Source organism: Cervus canadensis, chromosome 33 (assembly GCF_019320065.1).
Source record: "Cervus canadensis isolate Bull #8, Minnesota chromosome 33, ASM1932006v1, whole genome shotgun sequence".
Classification (NCBI taxonomy): domain Eukaryota; kingdom Metazoa; phylum Chordata; class Mammalia; order Artiodactyla; family Cervidae; genus Cervus; species Cervus canadensis.
In genome coordinates this window covers 22,500,964-22,525,346 of record NC_057418.1, presented here as the reverse complement: position 1 = coordinate 22,525,346, position 24,383 = coordinate 22,500,964, and the positions used below count along the sequence as shown (strand labels likewise).

Sequence of the window (24,383 nt, the reverse complement as noted above, 5' to 3'; positions counted from 1 at the left end):
AGTTGGTGAAGGACACGGAAGCCTGGCGTGCTGCAGTCCATGGAGTTGCAAAGAGTCGGACATGACTGAGTGACTGAACTGAAGTGAAACAAGCCAGATTGAAAAGGCTACATACTACATGGTTCCAATTAAGTGACATCTAGGAAAGACAAAACTATGGCAATGGTGAAAGCATCAGTGGTTGTCAGGAGCTCAGGGGGCGTAGGAAAGGTTGAATGAGTAAATTACGGGAGATTTTTCAGCATGATGAAGCCATTCTATAGGATACTGTAAGGGTGAATACATGACATCATGTATTTGTCAAAACACAAAGTACTTTACAACACAAAATACTTTACAGCACAAAGGACAATTTAGGATGTGCAAATTTCAAGAAAAGTTTTTAAGGGAATTCCTTGATGGTCCAGTGGTTAAGACTCCATGCTTCCACTGCAGGAGGCACAAGTTCAATCCCTGGTCAGGGGCCTAAGATCCCACAAGTTGCATGGTGTGGCCAAAATAATAATAATAAAATAAATAATCACTTAAGAGTTTGGGCGATCCCAAAATGGAATGCAGAATATGGCAAAATCAATCTAACTATATTACAAATGTATGAAACAACCTCACTGAAAGAGGTATGGGAAAGAGGTGCTGACTTAAATACCTGGAAATGAGTGGAGTCTATAACACCAAATGCAAAGTGAACTGTGCACAAACACTGTACTCCAGTTGATAAAGTTATTTCCCACAGGGGTATGGGTTAACAATTCTGATAACTGCTATACATGTACGCCACAACTGCACAATTAAGTGAATGGATGGCAGGTGGTGGGAACCTCAAGTTTCTCACTGATGGAATAAAAATTTACAGATGAGCAAGAGAAAGAGGCTAGACTAATGCACGTGGTAATGGATTAGAGTGGGAGACATCACCTTGAACTCATGTTTGGCTTAATATAGAGAGTGATGGTTGGTTACCTCTAGAAATATTTACAGATATATGTATATACAATAGTTATTCACACATACCTTTCTTCATTCTGACAGCTGACAGACCCTAGAAACAATGACTCCAGTAGCCACACCTAGCATCCATGTCTTGGTTTCTAATACCATTCTTCTACAAAAAGAACTAAATCTCCTTGTAGAAATGGCTGATTCTATGCCTAGGGCGAAAAATACACAAGATGAACTTGGAATATCTTGTAGCACCAGAGAGTAAAGAAGTATTAAACACACACAAACACACATGCACACACATACAATGATGGGAGTATGTCAAACATACAAAGGAGCCAATTGAAACAGCTTCCAAAGTTGGAACAATTCAGACAATAAAATAAATACAGAAGGAATGAATTTTAACCCAAAGTACATAATAAATACCCACAGCCCACATAGATTTAAATAAATTTTGGCTAAATAAACAAGTGGGAGAGAGGAGACAAATGTCCCATGCAGAAGAATTCCATATAACTTATGTAGAAATCTTAGGAGTTGGAGCATAAGTCCCTCTCCTTAGGTGTGAAGGAACCTGGCAGACACTATACCAGCCAGTTGATCAAGATCAAGATCAACATCAACAGTGATAAGTCCTGTTGATAAGAAGTCCCTTGACAGGATGTGATGAGAACTACCCTTCACCTCTGCGATTTTCCTCCCCCAAACCCATAATCCCAGCCTAATGATGAGAAAAACATCACACAAGTCTCATTTGAGGGGCATTCAACAAAATACCTAACAGTACTTCACACAAATGTCAAAGTCATGAAAAATGAGAAGCACCTGAGAAACTACCATAGTCAAGAGGAATCTAAGGAGACACGGCAACTAAATGTAACATGGTATCTTGGGTGAATTCTGGAACAGAAGAAAAAGACTCCAGATAAAACGAAGGAAACTGAATAAAGTATGAATTCTAGTTAAAATATTGTATTGATATTGGTTCATTAATTGTAACAAATGTACCATACTAATTTAAGATATTGCTAATAGGTAACTGGTTGCAGAGTATATGGAGTTCAGCTCAGTTCAGTCACTGTCATATCTGACTCTTTGTGACCCCATGGACTGCAGCAAACCAGGCTTCCCTGTCCTTCACCATCTCCCAGAGTATGCTCAGACTCATGTCCATCGAGTCAGTGATGCCATCCAACTGTCTCATCCTCTGTCGTCCCCTTCTCCTCCTGCCTTCAATCTTTCCCAGCATCAGGGTCTTTTCCAAAGACTTGACTCTTCACATCAGGTGGCCAAAGGATTGGAGTTTCAGCATCAGTCCTTCCAGCGAATATTCAAGGTTAGTTTCCTTTAGGATTGACTGGTTTAATCTCCTTGCAGTCCAAGGGACTCTCCAAGAGTCTTCTCTAACACCACAGTTCAAAAGCATCAATTCTTCCATGCTCAGCCTTCTTTATGGTCCAACTCTCACATCCATACATGACTACTGGAAAAATCATAGCTTTGACTAGACAGACCTTTTTCAGCAAAGTAATGTCTCTGCTTTTTAATATGCTCTTTTGGTTTGCCATAGCTTTTATTCTAAGGAGCAAGCATCTTTTAATTTCATGGCTGTGGATCTCCACAGTGATTTTGGAGACCAAGATAATAAAGTCTGTCAACTTAGTTTGGAATACTACATTCATAATTTTTCTGTAAATCTATAAACTTTTTATTTTTAAGTGGACCCAGCAGAAGGTGATTGCAGGACTGGTGGATGGATATTGGAAAGAGGGAGAGATGGATGGCAAAATGACTGATGGGAGGATGGGCGGAGGGCAGGATGGCTGATGGATGGAAAATGGGTTGAGTGGCTCCAGAAAGCAGGGCAGACAACAACTGCTGAGAGCACAGAAGATGAGAAATGAGATAGGCATTAGGGTCTCAGCTCCCTGGAGGGCATGAGCCCCATTGGTAGAGAGGAGAGACAGCCGCACAGCAGTGGGCTGCAGGTGAGCAGAAGGGAGCAGACAAGCTCCCTGTTGTGTGTGTGTCTGATTCTATGCAACTTCTTGGACTGTAATCCACCAAGCTCCTCTGTCCATGGAATTCTCCAGGCAATAATACTGGAGTGGGTAGCCATGCCCTTTGCCAGGGGACCTTTGATCTGGGCAAAAAGAAGAAGAAATAGGGAGAGTCTTCTGTGTATGCATGTCTGGCACTTTACTGAGGCATCATTTTCACACCATGAAATGCACAGATTTTCAGTGTCTAGCTCTGTGACTTTTGAAGGAAAGGCTGAGATGAAGAAGTAAGTCCCTCCTTGAGCAGCAGGATGGAGGCTCCTGAGAGAAGATGAAGGGGTTGCTCACTCACACTCACGCCCACCAGGTCTGCTCAGAACTCAAGCTGGCACCGTAGAGGCAGCTGAGTAGAGATAGTGTCTTAGTCATAACAGTTGGCTTGAGAATTTGGATTGCACTTTGCTGTTTTGTATGTTCTCTGTATCTCATTCTTTGCCCTCCTTGACTGTTCTAAATTGCTTTAAGCAAGGCAATTTATAGTACGGTGTCAAGGATAAATAAACTAGTTCCTCTTTAGAATAATGAGAGAACTCAACTGACAGATCTTCCGCATATTAAAGGCAGCCTACTATCCCTCTCTGAAGTTTAATGTGGGAATATTCCAGAAGTTTGAGATGTGACTGTCAACTAAATGCTTTTAAAGTCTCAGGCTAGTTTGGGTGATAGTCTGTTTACCTAGATACACACACACACACACACACATGCACACACACGTCCTTTCATTATCTAAACATCCATCCATATAAACTGCTTCCGGCATAAGATTACTAAATATTGAACCATCTGGGTTTGATGAAGAAATGGAATATTTTAGCTTAACAAAAGGCACTTGTCTACCAGAGATAGTACATGCTATTTTCTTTTTAGTTGTAATATTTGTAGATTGTTATCATTATAGCAAGCATAATCATGTTTTAGCACCAAATCAATGACTCATTTTCTTTCGACTTGCTAAAGACCTGCCACACCCCATCACAAGCAGGAGAAAAACCAGTTGACTAATTAGATCTGTTATGTGCAATATTAGCTCATGAGAACAGGAAAGTCATCTTTACCAGTCTGAAAATGCAACACCTTACCTGCTTGCCTTGAAACAGACTTGATTCAATTAATATGTGCAGAAATGAATAAAGCAGCTCTGTCAGTAGTACTACTGACAAAGAAAACATAAAAGATATTAACAGATGGTTGACCACAGCAGCTCAGGACAAAAATATTCCTTAGCAGAAGCAAAAGATGTTGTTTAGGATTTTTCACATTTTATTTGGAAGAAGCATTATTTCTTTACTTCATGTCAAAGGTAATATTTGGAATTTTCAGATATGAAGGATAAAACACCTACTCTGTATCTTATGGCTTATTTAAAGTGAATTTCCAACTTTTTACTTCCAAACTCCATGTAAGTGGATAAATGGAGAACATAAGAACCCCAATGCTAACTGCGCATGCAAACCTGGCAAAACAAAATAAGTTATACACTTAACTGTGATATGTACTCGAAAACAAATGGATTTGAATTTTTCTAAAGAAACAGCTGAATCCGGTAAATGATTCTTCTGAAAAATAACAGAATGCTATAAATTGTTCAACTAAGATGCAGAATATTTGAAAATAAATAAAATAAATTAAGCAGAAAAGTTTTACCTGAGGTATTGGTCAAAAATGCTAGAACACATGGAAATAATCAGTGGGTGAAGGTGAAACTGATGTTCACAGTTTCCAAGAACTGCTTCTGAGTCTTGTTCTTCTTACTGGCAATTTAAACTTGGGCATGTTACTAAGCCCCTCTGAGACTCAATTTTCTCATTTAGAAATAGGATGACCACTCACATCACAGAGCTTTTGCATGGATTGAATGGGATTATCTGATGGGGCTTTATGGATTCTATCATAAAACAAAATAAACCAATATTATAAAGAGCAATCAATTCTGCTTTCCACTTTCTACCAGAAGTGTCTATGAAAAAAAATCTTAATTTCATTTTTCTATCCTGTCATGCTAGTTCTAAATCTAACTATAAAGTGACATTTCAGGAATAAATTCCCCAGTGAAAATTAATTTGTTGAGTACAGATTTCTTCAGCCTCTTATTTAGGCTAATTTATGCTCCTCGCCTTTTTAAAAATTTATTTCCTAAATCTGCCGCATTTTCTCTCTCGAATGCTCATTTTAGATCTCAACACAAATCCTCCTCAAGTTAAAATAAATACCACCATTAGTTAATTATGAGCTGCCAAGATAAAAGACAAATAATTAGAACTGGAAAAGTCCCCAACAGCCAATATTAAAAATTATATGCCTAAAAGCTTTAAGTCAGATACGTCAGCTCTTCTTAAAGGTTAGCCCAATTAAATGCAAAAAAAAAAAAAAGGCAGATAAGACTAGCTCTGAGTATCTGCACCGTTAGATTTCAAATTCAACTTGGAAGTCAATGGTAGGGGGAAAGTACTGGAGGGGGAAAGAGGGTTTCTCTCTTTTTAAAAGCCTTCTCAATTTGATCCTTCCCATTCAAGTGGCATCACACAAGAGATTATGCAAAGGAAGGGTGGAGACACTCACTTTAACTACTGAAGTGACTATGGAAATCAGATGATCTTTGGGTGAACTAGTCTAATTGTCTCAGGTTTGCCTTGAAAGGAAAGACCCTCTATTACTGCTTCCAGCATCACCCACCCTTTAATAAATCTCCTTTTCTCCAGTGCACATCTGGATTTATTATAGAACCTCTAAAGATCAGTCAAGGAAGTCCTAGACTCCGCGCCCCCCCCCCCCCGCTTTTTTTTTAAGATGAGGAAAGAAAACCTGAAAACAAAAGCCTATCATGAATATGACTTGCCAAGGTCGTCTGGCTGGTAAGCGGGCTGCCCATTAGAACAGAGGCCAGGTCATTCCCACAACATCATATTAGAAACATATTTTGAGTCAGAGATTTCATAGACACCAACCAGCAAGGTCCCACAGCCCATAAATGATAGAGCCTGCCCTGTTTATTCATTCCTGAAGTTCAGTTATTAAATGATGACTTTCTCTTACTTAAGACCTTACTTTCTATTAAAATGAAAGATAACATGTCAATGAATTTAAGATAATCTTCCTGAAAGCAGGCTTAGAGCAAAGGAAAAAGGACACGACCAGTAGGCAGTAAATTTGTTGTTGTTGTTCAGTCATTAAGTTGTGTCTGACTCTGCGATCCCATGAACTGCAGCACGTCAGGCTTCCCTGTCTTTCACTGTCTCCCAGAGTTTGCTCTCATGTCCATTGAGGCAGTGATGCCATCCAACCATTCTCATCCTCTGTTGTCCCCTTCTCTTCCTACCATCAATCTTTCCCATCATCAGGGTCTTTTCCAATGAGTCGGCTCTTTGTATCAGGTGGTCAAAGTATTGGAGCTTTAGCTTCAGCATCAGTCCTTCCAATGAGTATTCAGGATTGACTGGTTGGATCTTCTTGCAGTCCAAGGGACTGCAAAATTGCAAAATTCGTCTGTTGTAACTTTGGCCCTGAATGTGATGGTATCGGAAGATGGGTGTGTGGGAAGTGATTGATGTGTTTTATTCAATTCAGTTCAGTCTCTCAGTCATGTCTGACTCTTTGTGACCTCATGGACTGCAGCACACCAGGCTTCCATTTCCATCACCAACTCCTGGAGCTTGGTCAAACTCATGTCCATTGAGTTGGTGATGCTTTTTAACCATCTCATCCTCTGTAGTCCCCTTCTCCTCCTGCCTTCAATCTTTCCCAGCATCAGAGTCTTCTCCAATAAGTCAGTTCTTTACATCAGATGGCCAAAGTATTGAAACTTCAGCTTCAGCATCAGCCCTTCCAATGAATAATCAGGACTAATTTATTTTAGGATTGACTGGTTTGATCTCCTTGCAGTCCAAGGGACTCTCAAGACTCTTCTCCAACACCACAGTTCAAAAGCATCAATTCTTCAGCACTCAGCTTTCTTTATGGTCCAGCTCTCACATCTATACATGACTACTGGAAAAACCATAGCTCTGACTAGACAGACCTTTGTCAGCAAAGTAGTGTCTCTGCTTTTTAATATGCTGTCTAGGTTTGTCATAGCTTTCCTTCCAAAGGGCAAGTGTCTTCTAATTGCATGGCTGCAGTCACCATATGCAGTGATTTTGGAGCCCAAGAAAATAGTCTACACTGTTTTCATTGTTTCCCCATCTATTTGCCATGAAGTGATCGGATCGGATGCTATGATCTTGGTTTTTTGAATGTTGCATTTTAAGCCAGCTTTTTTACTCTCCTCTTTCACCTTCATCAAGAAGCTCTTTAGTTTCTCTTCACTTTCTGCCAAAAGGGTGGCAGAAAACTGGTTCAAAATTGGGAAAGGAGTATGTCAAGGCTGTATGTTGTTACCCTGCTTATTTAACTTATGTGCAGAGTACATCGTGGGAAATGCCGGGCTGGATGAAGCACAAGCTGGAATCAAGACTGCCAGGAGAAATATCAATAATCTCAGATATGCAGATGACACCACCCTTATGACAGACAGAAGAAGCAAGAACTATAATTCTACAACCTCCAGAATGAAAACCACAATCACAGAAACTAATCAAAATCATCCCATGGATCACAGCCTTGTGTAACTCAATGAAGCTATGAGCCATGCTGTGTAGGGCCACCCAAGATGGATGGGTGGAGAGTTCCGACAAAATGTGGTCCACTGGAAAAGGGAATGGCAAACCATTTCAGTATTCATGCCTCAAGAACCCTATGAGCAGTATGAAAAGGCAATAAAGAAATGCAACTACAAACAGGAGAGAGTTGCTGCCATCAAAGGACTTCCAAGGATGTAGATGCCTCCATTCTCCTCCTATAATGGACAGGGTTCCTTTACTTTCTCTTTTTCTCTTACCTAATTTAAATGGATGTTGGCGTCTTATTCCTCTTTCCCCATCTATGCAAATGTCTGTTGGAATGAATGAATAAATGAATATTCTTGCCCTTCACAAGTCTTTCCACAGTTTGCCCCAAGGATTCTTTCAAAAAGGAAAAGCCCTTCTGTGATCATTTTATCCTCAACCATAGAGTGATGCTTTAGAGACTAAATCACACTCTGGTCTCCTTGTTTCTCAGCTTTTACGCAGTGGAACAGATTTCCAAAATGCCAATGCTGACTAAGAAAAACCTGGTGAGAATTTATTGGCCTGAACTTTTAAGCAGAGGCAGGAATCCTGGCTTTCATTCCTTGTTCCATCAAGACATGTGTGAGCCTGTTGCTCTGAATCTTATCTGCTGCTGGAAAAGCCCTCACCTCTTCCCAGTACAGCAAGCATCTCCACTCCCAAAGAAGTGAACAATTACTGTGCAAACAAAGTAATATTCTTGTACATAATGAAAAATTAAAATTACAGAGAAGAATGGCAGTAATGTGTGATTACTCCCTTTGAAGACTTTTATGACCCGGGCATCAATGCCTTATTCCATCATAATACTCTTTTAATTCACAGTTTCAAAAAACTGTGTGCTGGGTTGCTCAGTCATGTCCCACTCTTTGTGGCCCCATGGACTGTAGCCTGCCAGGCTCCTCTGCCCATGGAATTTTCCAGGCAAAAAAAAACCTGCATGGATATAATTCCTAACCATGAAAAAGAACCAAAACTTCATCAAGGATAAAGGAGAAGTTTTGGGTTTTTTTTTTTTTTCTTTTGGCCATGCTGCATGCTGTATGTGGGATCTTAGTTTCCTGACCAAGAATTGAACCCAAGTCCCCTGCACTGGAAGCGTGGAGTCTTAATCACTGGACCACCAGGGAAGTCTCAAGAAGAGCAGGTTTTTAATACAGGCAGAGTCATACTACATCAATGCACTTAATTTGGGAGCTGTACTTCTGAAATGCATGGCACCAGAAGATGCTGCCAACTGGTCTACTGGGCCAGTTTTTGCGTCACTCACTTGACAGCCAGGTCCTGGGCCCCTGAGTGCAGACAGGATGAAGAGGCCACCCAGGCTGCAGGGACCACAAGATTCCACCTTTACGAAGCTGGCAGCAAGGCCAGGGGACAGGATTACAGAAAGGTGCTGAGACATGGGTAAGCACAAGCCAGCAAAGACTGGTCGGCCAGCTTGCTGGGGACAGCACCTGTCACAGAGGCTTCCTGGAGGAGAACAGATAAGAGGTAGACAGGTGAGGAGGAGGAGGGAGGGAGAGGTGGCTCTGGCAGAGAGAGAAAGCAAGGGGGACGGAAAGCAGGGGTGGGGTGGGGACAAGAGATGGGACCAGAGAGGGGACCCCGAGTTTTGTCTCAAGCTGTACCCTGAAGGCTAGATCGGGTCAGGATTTTGGAAACACTCCAGCCATGTGGACGGGGCTCTGAAGCTCTGGTGGGGAGGGAGAGCTGGAGGTGAGGGATCAGAGGAGAAGACCCCAGCCCAGGAACCGGAGACAGGGCTTCGCTCCAGCCTCCCCACTGGAGCCGATGTTGCCTCTGACTGAGACCTGTGGCTCAAGGCCTCTGTACCGCAGTCTCTCGACCTCCCTTCCTGAGTTACTGCAAGGACAGAACTCGCGCTCAGCAAGGATCGGGTGTGCAGTAAGAACTTGAGACAAGCAGCTGATGGGAGCAACGGCAGCATGGAGGCCATGTGACTCTGCTCACCGTGACCTTGGACAGGGACAAGGAGCAACTTCTCTGACCTCAGTTTCTTCCTCTATAATGCGAAGCAATGAAGATGATACTTCCCACCCCATAAAGTCACTGCCAGGATCGGCTGTTGGAGATAAAATGTATACATCACCTGGCCCTTGACCGAGAGCTATTTGAGTAGCAGAAGTAGTAATACCAGCAGCACTAGCAGAAGGATTGTAGTAGTACTAGTACTCTTAGTAGCAGGAATTTGAGGGGCAAGAGACCCAAGTGTCTCGTGCTATAATACAGGTGAGACGTTGTAAGGTGCTGGACTAAAGTGGTGGCAGTGAGAAGCCACGCAGTCAGATTCCAGGGCTGGAAGGAGCAGGCATCAACAAAGTCTCCTGACTGCTGGGTGTGACCCGCAGGGAGAGGTCAGAGAAGGGAGCCAGTGTAATTTTGGCTGGGACACCTGCAGACAGCATGCCCAGCATCTACCGAGGGAACTGAGGAAGCGGGCAGGTTTGCAGAGGATGACAAGAAACTCAGCTTCAGAGCAGCTGAAGATGAGGCTCCCACCAGGCCTCTGAATATGTCTGGTACTCCGAAAACAGATCAGGGCTAAAAATGGAGATTGAAGAGTTGTCAGTGTGTGAACAGTGACTGAAGCCACAGGAATATTCATATCACTCAGAAAGAGGGTGTAGCAGTGGGAAGAAAAATACAGAGAATAGAGTAGGGACCCAAAGACAGAGCTGGTGTGATATCACGGAAGAGGAAGGCAGAGGAAGAAAATGCAGAGGAGGCTGGAAGAGTCGTTAATGATTAGGATGAGACCCAGGAGAGATCTGCTTAGAGCAAAGGGCTTCCCAGGAAATGCAGAAGGGCACCGAAGGCCTCAGAAGGTCAATGAAATAGAGACCCAAACAAACCCACTGGGTTGAGAAGCAAGGAGATCCTCTGGGAAACCGTGGCAGAAGCCGACATCAGATTGTAACGGATCAACAGTGGTGTCATGGAGGAGAGAGATCTGGAAAAATAGTAAGGGAAGGAGAAGATAGGGCCACAATCAAAGGAAGTACAGGATTGAAAAAGGAAAGCATTTTTGTGGTAGGGGGTTGTTGGTAACAAAAAGAAACACTGCAACTTGTGTGTGTGCTAGGGTGAAAAGGGGAGGCTGAAAAAGCAGCCCAGATAGGAGAGAAATTAAGAGCCTGCTTGGGAGGGCAGCTGGCCTGGCTTGAACACAGGAGGCTGCAAGGGGCAGTTCAGGTAACAACAAAGGTACCTTGCAAAGCCAGGTGAAGGTGTGAAATAGCCAAGTGCAGGAGACAAGAGATAGGAAAGTAGACTACAAAATGCAATTATGCACATGGTGTGCAGACCACAAGGAAAATCAAACAGACTTCACTGCTCCCTCCATCTAGAAAGAGAGGACAGCTCTGAGGTAAGCAAGGGTACCCTAGGAAGCCAGGTTGTTTCAATGGTGGGAGAAAAACAGAAGATACTGGAAGCAAACAGTTGCCAGAGATGAGAAGGGCAGGTAGGTTAGTGTGGTGAGGGGCACAGTAGAAGCAAAGGAAAAGAGTGAACAGGACACTGGAGGGAAGAAGTTCAATTTTCAAATGAATTCTCTCAATCTAAGCTTAAAAATCAATCAGCTGCAGCTACCGTCTTTAAGTTCCTATTTCAGACAAATAAGTCAAGGAAGGTAGGTGTATATCCAAAAATGTTGAAATCAAACAGTAAAGATGCAAGAGCTTGATATGGATGACTGTTTAACAAAACCCTAGATTAGTATTTTTCCATAGCCAGAAGTATGATAAAGGATCATCACTAAATAATCCAGGACTAAAACAACAATGACTTTTCAAAAGTTTTCTGAAGGTTGATCCTTTTTCATTCATTCGTGTTAATGCTTAATGGTCGAAGAACTGAGCCCTCCTAGGGACACAGATGAAGAAAATTAAATCAACCCTGCCTTCAAACTGTTGATGTCTAAAGACCCCAATGCTGGGGAAGACTGAAGGCAAAAGGAGATCAGGGTGGCAGAGGATGAGATGGCTAGGTAGCATCACCAACTTAATGGACATGAATTTGAGCAAACTCAGAGAGATAGTGGAGGACAGAGGATCCTGGCATGCTGCAGTCCATGGGGTCGCAAAGAGTCAAACACAACTTAGTGACTGAACAATAGCAACTTGCCTCCATGCAAGTGAAAATTCATAAGGACTTCCAGAATAAGGAAGGTGCTAGAAAAAAAGAGGGGGATGATATTTGCTCATGTTCAAGTTCAAAGACACGTCAACACCTGTGACCCCATATCCATCTCCAAACTTTACCACTAACTAGGTATGAATACTTCATTTTCTTCCCCACTCCTGCCCTCCTGTATCATAGAGAATGATCAACAGCTAGTGGCTGGTTATGGTTCCAACTGGGGCTTCCCAGGAGGCTCAGTGGTAAAGAATCTGTCTGCCAATGCAGGAGATGCAGCAGGAAGATCCCCTGGAAGAGGAAATGGCAACCCACCCCAGTATTCTTGCCTGGAAAATCCCATGGACAGAGGAGCCTGATGGGCTACAATCCATGGGGTCGCAGAGAGTCGGACACAACTAACTGACCGAGCACGCATGCATTCGTGGTTCATACTACACCGATTAAGTTCCAGCTCCATGGTCTGACCCATTTAGAACTTCTAACAACCCCACCAAGGGGCCAGGATGATTCCCTTAAACGCAGGGTAAAGTGGCACTCAGAGAAGTTAATAAGGAAGTTGCCTCATCTCAGCACTACTCAATGCAGGGGCCAATGTAGCTTTCAGGTTCACCTCACTTCAAAGCATTGACTCTCTTAACCACTGCCTCCACGTCAGATTTCCCCAACCATTGTTTCAAAGGGAACTTGTTAAGCACAGTTTTCTTTTCAGCCTTTGGCAATTTCGAATTCTTTTATTCATAGACTTTTAAACATGTTTAATTTAGTCCATAATATTTTACAGATTGAGTTTATGGTGTTTTCTTTAAGCAGTTTTTTTTTTTTTTTTTTTTAATTGGAGTATAGTTGCGTTACAACGCTGGGTTAGTTTCCACTGCACAGCCAAGGGAAACCAGGCACATGGATACATATATCCCGTGTCCTTGGACTTCCTTCCCATTTAGGTGATCACAGAGCTATCGTTCCCTGCGAGTAGAGTTCCCCGTGCTATCCAGTAGGTTCTCGTTAGTTGTCTATTTTGTACGTTAGGGGCTTCCCTGGAGGCTCACACAGGAAAGAATCTACCTGCAACACGGGAGACCCGGGTTTGAGCCCTGGGTCAGGAAGATCCACTGGAGAAGGGAATGGCAACCCACGTCATAGCAGGGTATATTTGTCAATCCCAATCTCCCAATTCATCCCATCCCCCCTTCCTCCTTGGTATCCATGTTAAGCAGTTTTGTTGAAAAGTTGATTCATTCTCAAATAGCTACATAAATGGGGATTCACCACATTATCTGCACATCATCTTCTAGACAGCAGTTTCTACCTTCCAGCAAAGCAAGCTAACTTGATGTTGTAGACTGGGAGTTGAGAACAAAGTAAGGACCTGAACTGAAAAGAAGAGGCCTGATCCAGGAACAAACCCACAGACACCTGTGTCCCTCTGCATGCAACATCAGTCAACCCAGAAGTTACCACAGCTGCATCCGGGAGCAGGCAACCTACAGGGGTTCACAGAGAGTGCCAGGTACTGTCCCATCACAGGAAGCAGTGGTTAGGGTATGTCTGGCTTTCTGGACACAGCCCTGCTCTGCTGTGTTCCAGCTGAGGGGCCTCAGGCAACTTCTAGACTTCTCTGAGCCTCAGTTTCCACATTCATGAAATGGGACTATCAAAGGTTGTTACTAGGATTACATGAACCATACCTGATACAGAAAGTACTTAATAAATTTTAGCTTTGTCTCTTAAATATGTTTAAGTGTTTCCCTTTCTGGAGCAGTACTTTTTTAATGGCAGGTCACAACCCCCAAATGTGTGATGAAATCAATTTAGAGGATCAGAGCCAGCAATTCTGGTAAATTAAATAGAACAGAATATTGTATTTAAATATTAATAAAGTCATATTTTATATTAGGGGCTTCCCAGATGGTGCTAGTGGTAAAGAACCTGCCTGCCAATGCAGGAGACTTAAGAGACGTGGGTTCGATTCCTAGATCAGGTAGATCCCCTGGAAGAGGACACGGCAACCCAGTCTAGTACTCTTGCTTGGAGAATCCCATGGACAGAGGAGCCTGGCAGGCTACAGTCCATGGGGTCGCAAAGAGTCAGACACAACTGAAGCGAGTTGGCATGCATACATGCATGCATTTTATATTAACTTGGTAATTTTTCTTTTGCGTACATGGTAACATTAACTGGTCTTTGTGAATCTCTGTATCCATCCATGTGTTAGTGTAGGTATCAGGAAGCAAGGGAATTTCTTTCAAGGGCCACAATCAAAATATTTTGAGAACCACTGATTTACAGAATGAAGATGGTAGGGAGAAAGGGAAGATGAAAAAGTGTAATGTGCCAGAAACCACTTTTTAAAATGCAGACATCATGTTGAGGTTTGACAGAAAACAACAAAATTCTGTAAAGCCATTATCCTTCAATTAAAAAAATAAATAAATTTTTTAAAAATGCAGGCTGATGCTGGAAAAGGAAAGTCCTTCTGAATGGACAGTCAGGATCACCAGGGGATACCCTCCGTGTACAAGTCTGTTTACGCCTAGGCTGCTGCGAGGGTTTCAGTAATCCAAGATTAACAACAGGCTTTTATTTCCAAAGCAAATCAAATTGCAAAACTGGAAGTACTGATGTTATCTTGATGCTGAGCAAGATGAAAAAAATTGACATGACTTATCCAGTAAGTCCTCTTGCAATACTTGTCAAAGTAGACATTATGCCAGATATCAAATGCTCTTTAAAACCATCAGGGTTTGGGAGAGATATGAAAATGTCTTAAAACAGAAATCCTGACATGTTGATATAGAGTTAACCTCGCAGTTCCAGGATAATCAAATTCCTAGGTGAAAATGTAACTACCTGTACAAGTAGACGAAATGGAAAATAACTATAAACATAACCATTTTAGAATCTATAAAGACATTTATGTTTATATCCAAAAGGCTGTGCTGTTTAACGATACTATGTTTAGACTGTGTAAGAGGGGTCATAGCCCCAGGCCACTCCTGCCACAGGCATTTTCCTGCAGAGTACCAGGTGGATTTACCCATCCAGGACCGGTAAGCCTCTATCTGGTTTTAGGCTACACTTCAAGTCGCCAGCATCCCCTGATCAAATACGCAGACACTTCCAAAGCATGAACCAAGTCCTTCCAGGTCCTTGGTTGGAGCCAGAGGCATGGTTAGGGGATGGCAGAGGGTGTGGACAGACTGCACGTGCAAGTGGACACAATACACCAGGTAGGATGGTATCACAGGTGAACAGCCAAAGGAAGCAGGCCCTGGGCCAGAGAAAAAGGTTCTTTGGATCAGTTCTGAGCTCTGGGAGATCTGGGAATTCACGGTTCAAACCTTGCTTTCTGGGTCATTATGAAGATACAGTTGTCAAGGTAGGAGGAACCACATTTTAAAGAAACACTCAATAGCTTGATTCATGACTTTTAAATATTCAGACACATACTGTGAGGCCTCCATCTGTTCTCTTACACAGGACCCTGCAGAGTTAGAAGCAGGCTTGGTGGTTAGAACATGGACTCAGAGTCCATGCCATCTACCCAGTGCCATCCACCAGCTATGGAGCTTGGGAAAGCCTCTTACTTCTGCTGTGTCTCCCAGTTTCCTCGTCTATAAAACAGAGAGGATAACAGCACCCTGTCCATATGGGTTGTTGTAAAGACTAATGAATCAGTGTACACAAAGGGCCTAGAACAACATCTGGGACCTAATACAAGTACTCCATAAATTCTCTTTGTGTTATTCTCTATACAAAACTGATTGGCCACTGCAAACTTCTAGATAAAACCACAGCCAGGAAGTTATTCTGTGTATTTCTCCCCCCCTTCCCCGACTCCTTTCTAATTTAAAATATCACACTTTATGGCACCCTAAAAGACCACTATTTCCTATTCTGAGAAGGACAGGGCACCTAACTGCTGACCTTCCTGATGCAAGTTTTTCTGAAATTACATATGTGTTCATCTAGAAAGCACCCAACCTGGCAGACAGCTCAAGCCTTTGGCTGAGCTGAAGTCTGGCAAGTTGGCTTTCCATGTCAATTTCATACACACACCATTTGGACATTTCCGAACCTTCATATTCAGGAGATTCAGAGCTACAAACCAGCTAGGTCCTTCTCAATTTACACACCAGAGGCTGAAATACTTGAAACTATCAGCAAGGAAAGGCTACCAGACCAGAGAGCTGAAGCTAAAAATAGAGCCCTACTAGTGGAGAAAGAGATGGAAGAAGACAGTCCTTTATATGGCTACTTATTAGTCCACAGGCTTTTTATTATTCAGTGAAGGTGTAGCATCAGCATAGTATTTATAAATTGCCAACATGACTTATAGCTCTTCAACCTAACATGACAGAACAAGCAACTCGAATCTAGAAATACCTGCCACATTTTAATAACAAGCTAGCAGCATATAGCATCTTGTGTCATTTTACCACAAAACCTCTCAGATCTTTAGCTGTTTGCTATATGCGGAGGTCTGCAATATGAGAAGCACAAGGAAAAGCTGCAAGGTCATATTTACCCTTTAAAATACGTACCTAATCTACATGTTTAATACAATGAGCATTCAATCTTCCATTTTTTTTTTTTTTTTTTTTTTACCAGTTACTCTGAAGATTTTTGAAAATACATGATTTACCAACCTTGCTAAGAGGCTGGAACTCTTTCCCAAGCTACATGTAATTGGTCTGCCATAAAAGGAGCATTACTAAAGCATAGTTAATTTCAACAGTAGTTTCTCTATTAACCCAAATCTTCTCTAAACCCAAAATGGAGCATAAAGACTAGTATGAAATAAATGAAAACTAACTGGATTCTACAGAGGCAAGACTGAGTCTTCCATCCACCCCCACAGTAACCCCATCGAAATCAAATATATTGTTTCTTTAAAGAGTTTTGCCAACTTCCTACTTAAAAAACACCATAAACACTTTCGTTTTGGGCCAGTTTTTATTTACGCAATTAAAATGCTTTTATAAGAGCTGGGCTGGAGGAACAATATATTTTTACAAGCCCATTAGTCATATAGTCAAGCTTCATTATATCATAATCATTCATCAGGAGTCCGTAATGAGAATGCTGTTTCCTCGCGCGATGAGAATATTAAGGAAAATATGTATTCACAATAGGCCATAAAATGTGTGAAATCCAAACCAGAGGAAAAGCCAGTGGGTTCATCTGGCTTTCATTTTTGCTGAAGAGGGTAACAGCCGGATGAAAGCAAACCCAGCTTTAACTCAGAAGCCATATCCTTAATTATTAACCCTCTTCATCCTTCCACCCTTTCCAAACTCCACTCTCTTAAGAGAAGTAGAATACTTCATTTACAACTACTGCCATTAAAAAGACTCTCCTGCGAGAGCATTTTAGCTTCGGTCATTTTTCGGTAACCACAGTTTTGTTACAGTTTGTTCTTAATATTTCTCCAAAAACACACCAATCGTTTCTCCTTACGCGGCAGACTTGCTACAGGCTTAGCCCCTGAACTGTGGGAAGTAAATGTCGCGGCGGAGGGGGGAGCTGGGGAATTCCCAGCTCACCCGCAGGCTCCCTTCCTCCACCCAGCACCCTTCCAGGTTGCCCAAGGCTCTCATTCTGCGCCCATCAACGCGAGTAACTCAAACTGGGCAGGAAGAAAGAGACCTGCTTCAACAAAGCCCAACGCGTGCAGCTTTGGTAAGGTAAGGACGAATCGTGGGGACACGCGTCGGGGCTGGCTGGAACTGGGAACGCGTTCAGCTTATGGTTTTGTGATGTTATTTCAAGAACGCAAGGGGCCTCTGGGATCCCCAGAACCTCTCCTCTCGGTGAAGCGGCTTTCAGTCTCTTCCCTGCTCCCTCTCCACGAAACTCGGGGTTGCCAGGATCCCCAGAGCAGGGAGTCCTGTTCTTGCGCGCAGCTGGGTGAGCCCCTCCGAGCCCCACTTTGGGAAGCTGCAGCTGAAGCCGAGGAGAGCCCAGGGGTGGGAGAAAGGCAGTGCGCTGAGCAAGACCCGGCCCTCCCCACGACCATCATGGGGCCCCCCAGCTCTCCGGACACCCGGCAGCTGAACCCAAGCAGGATGCGCCCTGGCACCAGAGGGCACCCTGGGGAGAGAACGCGCCGCGTCTCGCTCCCAGCCCTGGGTCCCCAGGAACCAGGGCGGCGCGCAGCCGGGAGTCGGAGCCCTGGAGAATTCCTGTGTTGGCACAGCCGGGTGCGCGAGGCCCCCCACCCCGACCCTCCCGGCCCCGCGCCCAGGTACCTCGCAGCCATACAGCTGTCCCAGCTGCTCCACGATCCACTCCTCCAGCACCAGCCGTTTCCGAAGCTCCTTGCGGTCGTATTTCACCGTCACTTTTCCCTGCTGGTGGCGCCGCTGTTGCTGCTGCTGCTGCGGTTGCTGAGCGTGCCCGGCGGCGGCCGCGGTGGCCACGGGCGCCGAGTCCTCCCGGGAGGAGCCCGAGCCGCTGCTCGAGCCGGGGCTGCCGCCGGCGCCGCCCCGGGGACTCTGGAAGAAAACCCGCGCGCCGCCGCCCCCGGCCCCGCCGGCCGCCTCGCTGCTGCCTGTCGCCACCGACATGTCCCCGCGCGCGTAGGAGCCGGAGTGCGGCCCGGAGGAGGACAGGCGGAGCGCCAGGCGCCGCTACCACCTCGGGCCGGGCAGCGGCATGCGAGGGCTTCGCCGGCACCTGCTCCTCGCCGCCGCCCGCTCCGGGGAGGTCTGGAGGAGCACGGGCGGGGGAGAGCGGGGAGGAGGCAGGGGCGGGGACCCAGCCTTAAAGACGCCGCCGACGACCCTCTCGGTCCAACCGGGGAGGCGGATCCGGCGCCCGGCAGGCAGCAGCCAGGGGCGTGGGAGCTGCGCGCGGCGGAGCGAATGTGGGCGCGCAGACGACGCGGGCGCCGGGGTGTGGACACCGGGAGGACTGGCGAGGGTCTGCTGCCAGGGATGGTCCTCTGCGCGGATGACCGTGTTCTGTCCCCCGGGACACAAGGATTGCTCTTCTCCCGCCGTCCCGAAGCGCAGGAAGCCCACCGCCGCCCGCGGCCTTGGCCAGCGCTGGGGGGTACTGGCGACCGCCGGGGGAGGGGGCAGGCGACGCGGGAAGGGACGGAGCCGCAGGTCCCTGGCAAAGGTTTTTGCTCTCCCTCCCGCCTCCTGGGAGGGCGGGGACCTGTCTCCTCCCCTCCTGGCCCCACCCCACCGCTCCAAACACCCATCCCTGTTCTTGCCGCTTTCTCCCTGGGTTTGTGAGAAAATTGACTAGGCGATGTTTGTGCCATGAGGCAATCCCGCACCTGAAAAATACTCTCCAGACCAGTTTTTCTCCTCTTACACCGTGTCTCGTTTCTTCATAGGCAGAGCATGAAGGTATCTCTATATCTAAAGGGCAGAAGGCTCGCTGTCTCTTGGGCAAGAGACTGGGGACGCAAATCTCTCTCTGTGAGCCCCTGCTGGTTCCCGGTCTTCCATTTCTGGCATTGTAGTATTCCCTGCTGGCCACCTTTCCTCTCTCAATACCATTGCCAAACAACCTCTTTTTAGCTAGGAAAATAACAGCTGAGACTACTTTTAAAACTTTATACAGCCAGTTCAGTTCAGTTCAGTCGCTTAGTCATGTCCGACTCTTTGCGACCCTATGAACCGCAGCATGCCAGGCCTCCCTGTCCATCACCAGCTCCTGGAGTCCGCTCAAACCCATGTCCATCAAGTCGGTGATACCATCCAACCATCCCATCCTCCGTCGTCCCCTTCTCCTCCTGCCCTCAATCTTTTCCAGCATCAGGGTCCTTTCAAATGTGTCAGCTCTTCACATCAGGTGGCCAAAGTACTGGAGTTTCAGCTTCAACATCAGTCCTTCCAATGAACACCCAGGACTGATCTCCTTTAGGATGGACTGGTTGGATCTCCTTGCAGTCCAAGGGACTCTCAAGAGTCTTCTCCAACACCACAGTTCAAAAGCATCAATTCTTCTGCGCTCAGCATTCTTTATAGTCCAGCTCTCACATCCATACATGACCACTGGAAAAACCATAGCCTTGACTAGATGGACCTTTGTTGACAAAGTAATGTCTCTGTTTTTAAATACGCTGTCTAGGTTGGTCAGGAAGGAAAGTTATGACCAAGCTATACAGTCAGGAAAAGTTATAAATGAATGAGTTTCTTATAAAGTTTAGGGCAAGGAGATGGAGCAGAAGTTATAAGCAGAAAACTGTGTGTGTATGTGTATAAAATTATTGGGAGACATATATTTATGTGGTATCGGTCATAACAATACATTTCTGTTCAGACCATTGAAAGAAATCATAAAGATACTCAAACATAAGTACAAACTTTGTACAAAATTCTTTTAAATGCTACTGGACACTTCTCAAGGTGGCTCAGTGGTAAAGAATCTGGCTGCCAATGCAGGAGACAAAGAAAACTTGGGTTCAATCCCTGGGCTGGGGAGATCCCCTGGAGGAGGAAATGGCAGCCCACTCCAGTATTCTTGCCTGAAAAATCTCACGGACAGAGGAGCCTGGTGGACTACAGTCCATTGGGCCACGAAGAGTCGGACAGCATGGCAGCAAAGGGTACTAGCAGCTACCCGAGTTTCTCAGAGATAAAGAATCAAGTCAGTTTCCTCTGAATACTTTCTTTGATGGAGAGGATTCTAGCTGGGCCCTTAGACTCACAGCTATAAAGACATAAAGACACTGGAAATAAAAGTGGCCAGAGCTTTGTTCTGACTCTTCTGGCTTTGCATCTGGTTCCCTGGTTTCCTCTCCCCAGGTTTGTGTCTGCTTTATTCTTTCGTGTGGGGTTTTCCAGCTGGAACATGACGGTGAAGGGATTTTCCTAAAGTGTTCCCTGCCCAATGTTCATCATCGGGACATGTCTGGCCTTGCAGAATGAAAGGAAAGATCTAGTGGGGATTGTGTGGGGGGAAAAAAAGGTGGCTGGTATAGGTCCTGGTGCATGCATGCTTGGTCGCTTCAGTTCTGTCCAACTCTGCGACCCCATGGACTGTAGTCTGCCAGGCACCTCTGTCCATGGGATTATCCGGTCAAGAATATTAGAGTGGGTTGCCATTTCCTCTTCCAAGGAATCTTTCCAACCCAAGGATCGAAACTGCATCTCCTGCTTCTCCTGCATTGGCAGGCAGATTCTTGCTCCTAGAGACTGATGAGAATTCTCCCCATGACCTCCACCCCCACCTGCCTTAGGGGGTAGATCATTTTAAACCCTGTGCTCATAACCAAGAGGGCAAGCACATCAACAAAAAGGAGCTTTGTCAGCTAGGCTGAGGAGGCAGAGGAGGGTAGGCAGTGATCAACAAGACTCTCCCCCCAACACAGAGAGAGACTAAGCTTGTCTCCCTCTCGACGTCTGGCACTTATTCAATTTAGCTAGCACCAGCTTTAACCAACTGGACTAACCAAGAGAATTTCGTTCAAAACAAAAACAGCTAAAATTGTACTTCATGAGGGAGAAACTATATAAAACCTCGGCCTCGTTCTGGTGCTGGGGCCTGGCTATTCCCATTTATTTTGAAAACTATGCCTGGGATCCAGGAGTGTGGCAAAGAGTGGGAAATTCCGACTCCTTACTTTGAGTCTTTGGACAATGAATTCAGTCATTCGAGAATAACTTCAAAGGATTTATAAAAATTGACTAAGTTCTTTCTGAGAATTTCTTGTGCCAGTTTTTTCTCACTGTATAAGATGCTTTTTCCTTTATGCTTAAAATACAGCTTTCACTTTCATGACTTCAAAAGTGACAAGTAGTAAGAGACATTTAAGAAGAAATTTAGAGTTTTCACATCCTAACTTGTAGAAAAATAGCCAGGGAGGAGTTAGCCTCCTTCCAGGGGTACACTGACTTTCAGATGCCTGAATGAGTCACCTTGACTTGGAATTATGAGTTGAACTAAACAAGAGTCCCTCTTCCTATAAATCCCATAGCTCCACCCAGGACATAATTTACTTTTTTTTTTTTTTTAACTTAAGAATATACCATGGACATCTTTTTGTTGTTGTTGTTGTTTTGCCACACTGTGGGGCATGCAGGATCTTAATTCCCTGCCTAGGGACCTAGCCTATATCCCCTGCATTGAGAGCTGGAAGTCTTAACCACTGGACTTCCAGGGAAGTCCCCGGGATATAATTTACATTCAAAGTGAACTGCACAGCCCATTCCCACCACAAATACACACACACACATATACACACACACAACCCTCCATGCTTGAATAATCAAAACTCAATGTTCAAATCTTGATGGATCATAGAATTACTGTTTTTTGCAGATTTCAAATACTGAAGACAAAGTATTTGGGAGCAAGGGAATCATTCCCCCCACCCCAGGCTAGAAACCATTTATACAGATGAATATTTAAATTCAGTAAAACCAAAGATATTTCTTACCTATAAGACTTATGTGTAAATTTGTTCAGGGCAAACTCTTTCTTTTCTAAAGTAAATAATTTTTTTAATGGCAGTTAATCAAAAACAATTAATCAGTTCAGTTCAGTCTCTCAGCCATGTCCGACTCTTTGCGACCCCATGGACCACAGCACGCCAGGCCTCCCTGTTCATCACCAACTCCTGGAGCTTACTCAAACTCATTTCCATCAAGTCAGTGAGGCCATCCAACCATCTCATCCTCTGCTGTCCCCTTCTCCTCCTGCCTTCAATCTTTCCCAGCATCAGGGACTTTTCAAGTGAGTCAGTTCTTCTCATCAGATGGCCAAAGTATTGGAGTTTCAGCTTCAGCATCAGTCCTTCCAATGAACATTCAGGACTGGTTTCCTTTGGGATTGACTGGTCGGATCTCCTCGAAGTCCAAGGGACTCTCAAGAGTCTTCTCCAAACCACAGTTCAAAAGCATCAATTCTTTGGCACTCAGCTTTGTTTATAGTCCAAATCTCACACCCATACATGACTACTGGAAAAATCCTTGCTAAAGGTTGTTAGAAAAGGGTGAAAATCAAGGGTCCCAGGGCTTTCTTCCTTCCTAGAGGAAAGAAGGACTAAAATACAAATGTTCATACTTAGACCCAATTTCCTTACTTTTTAAAGGCTAGTTGTTGCAATAATTATGCAACACTTGGGAATCTGCCTTGCGACTGTGATAATTACAGCCCCCAAAGCTAGACCTCAACAGAGAATTCTTATCTTGACTCATACAGGTCAGTGATAAGATGCCTGCCCCTGATTTCTCTTAGAGATGTGATAAAGCAAAAAGACAAACAAAAAGTAACTTAATAAGTCTGTTTTTCATTATAAAAGTAGAGAAAATATCATCTGTTCTTTAGGATTCTATCAACTGTTCACAGTATTTTTAGTTTTCAGAATACAGCCCATTATTTCATTATTCTTTATGCATTGAGAGAAGTGATATTGTTAACCTATATCAGTGTAGTTTCCTTATGGCTACTACTTCATCTACGCTTCCCCCACTGACTTTTTTTTTCCCCTTCCTAATTCTGGGCATTTGATTGTATTATGTTCTACAATTTGAAGTCATAATTCCTAAATGAACTTAGCCACTATTTGCATAAATAATCAGAATCAACAGCAGTCACTGTCACAGTTCTTTGTGTTAGCAATTAACAGAAATTCTTATGTGACAATTCAGAGATGATGAAAAACAGGGGGAGAAACCCATAGCTTCATTGCATCCCTTCTAACAAAGATTAAATATCCCTGTGGCTTCCTGTAAGCCTCACTTATAAAATATTTTGTCTTTTTCTGTGAGACTAAACTCTCAAGAGAAGCCGATTCTCCCCTGTCCAGCCAATGTCCTCCTGCCCTCCCTCTTTCACTGTCCAGTGTTCTGGAAGAGTTGTCCATTCCCCAACATCTCTGACTTCGCTCTCACTCAGCCCTCTGCAGCGTGACTGCCACCGCTGCCAAGCAAGGTCTTCATGTCGCTCAATTCAGTTGTGCCTTCTCAGCTCTTATCTACTTTGAACTCCTGCCACTCTTGACAGTCTTGACTCTCTCCTGGCCAACATCCTCCTGGATAACATCCTCCTGGATTTGTTCCACCTCTGTCTATTCCATCACCACGCATCTGTGCGTGCTAAGTCGGTTCAGTCGTGTCCGGCTCTTTGTGACCCTACGTAGCCCGCCAGGCTCCTCTGTCCTTGGGACTCTCCAGACAAAAATACTGGAGTGGGTTGCCATGCCCTCCTCCAGGGGATCTTCCAGACCCAGGAATCAAACCCGTGTCTCTTTGTCTCTTACATTACAGGTAGGTTCTTGACCACGGGGCTTCCCTGGTGGTTCAGCTGGTAAAGAATCCACCTGCAATTCGGGAGACCTGGGTTCAATCCCTGGGTTGGAAAGATCCCCTGGAGAAGGGAAAGGCTAGCCACTCCATGGAGTATAGTCTCCATGGACTGTATAGTCCTTGGGGTCACAAAGAGTCGGACACGACCGAGCGACTTTCACTTTCTTTATCACTTGTGCCACTGGGAAGCCCATCACTGTAATTCTGGTGAACTCCTTTTCCTGCATCTCCACCTTCAAGGTAAGTGATTCTCCAGGGTTCTTCCCTCTGCTTCTTCTTTATTCATTCATACGCTCACTCAAGGTGAC

At 44.6% G+C, this 24,383-nt stretch overlaps 2 protein-coding genes across 3 annotated transcripts in view; one reads left to right on the top strand and one right to left on the bottom strand.

The window, feature by feature from the left end:
- PPP1R14C (protein phosphatase 1 regulatory inhibitor subunit 14C) overlaps positions 1-18,376 on the bottom strand; it is an 80,379-nt gene extending 62,003 nt beyond the window's left edge. The window contains exon 1 of the mRNA XM_043456849.1: positions 18,058-18,376. Coding sequence (XP_043312784.1) covers positions 18,058-18,375 — 318 coding nt within the window. The 5' untranslated portion in view covers position 18,376. The remainder of the gene's footprint in view (positions 1-18,057) is intronic.
- The window catches only part of LOC122433870 (UL16-binding protein 1-like), a 154,008-nt gene continuing 146,801 nt past the window's right edge, over positions 17,177-24,383 (top strand). For both annotated transcript variants that reach the window (XM_043456848.1, XM_043456847.1), the window contains exon 1: positions 17,177-17,493. The gene's annotated coding sequence lies outside the window, so the exon portion shown is untranslated. The remainder of the gene's footprint in view (positions 17,494-24,383) is intronic.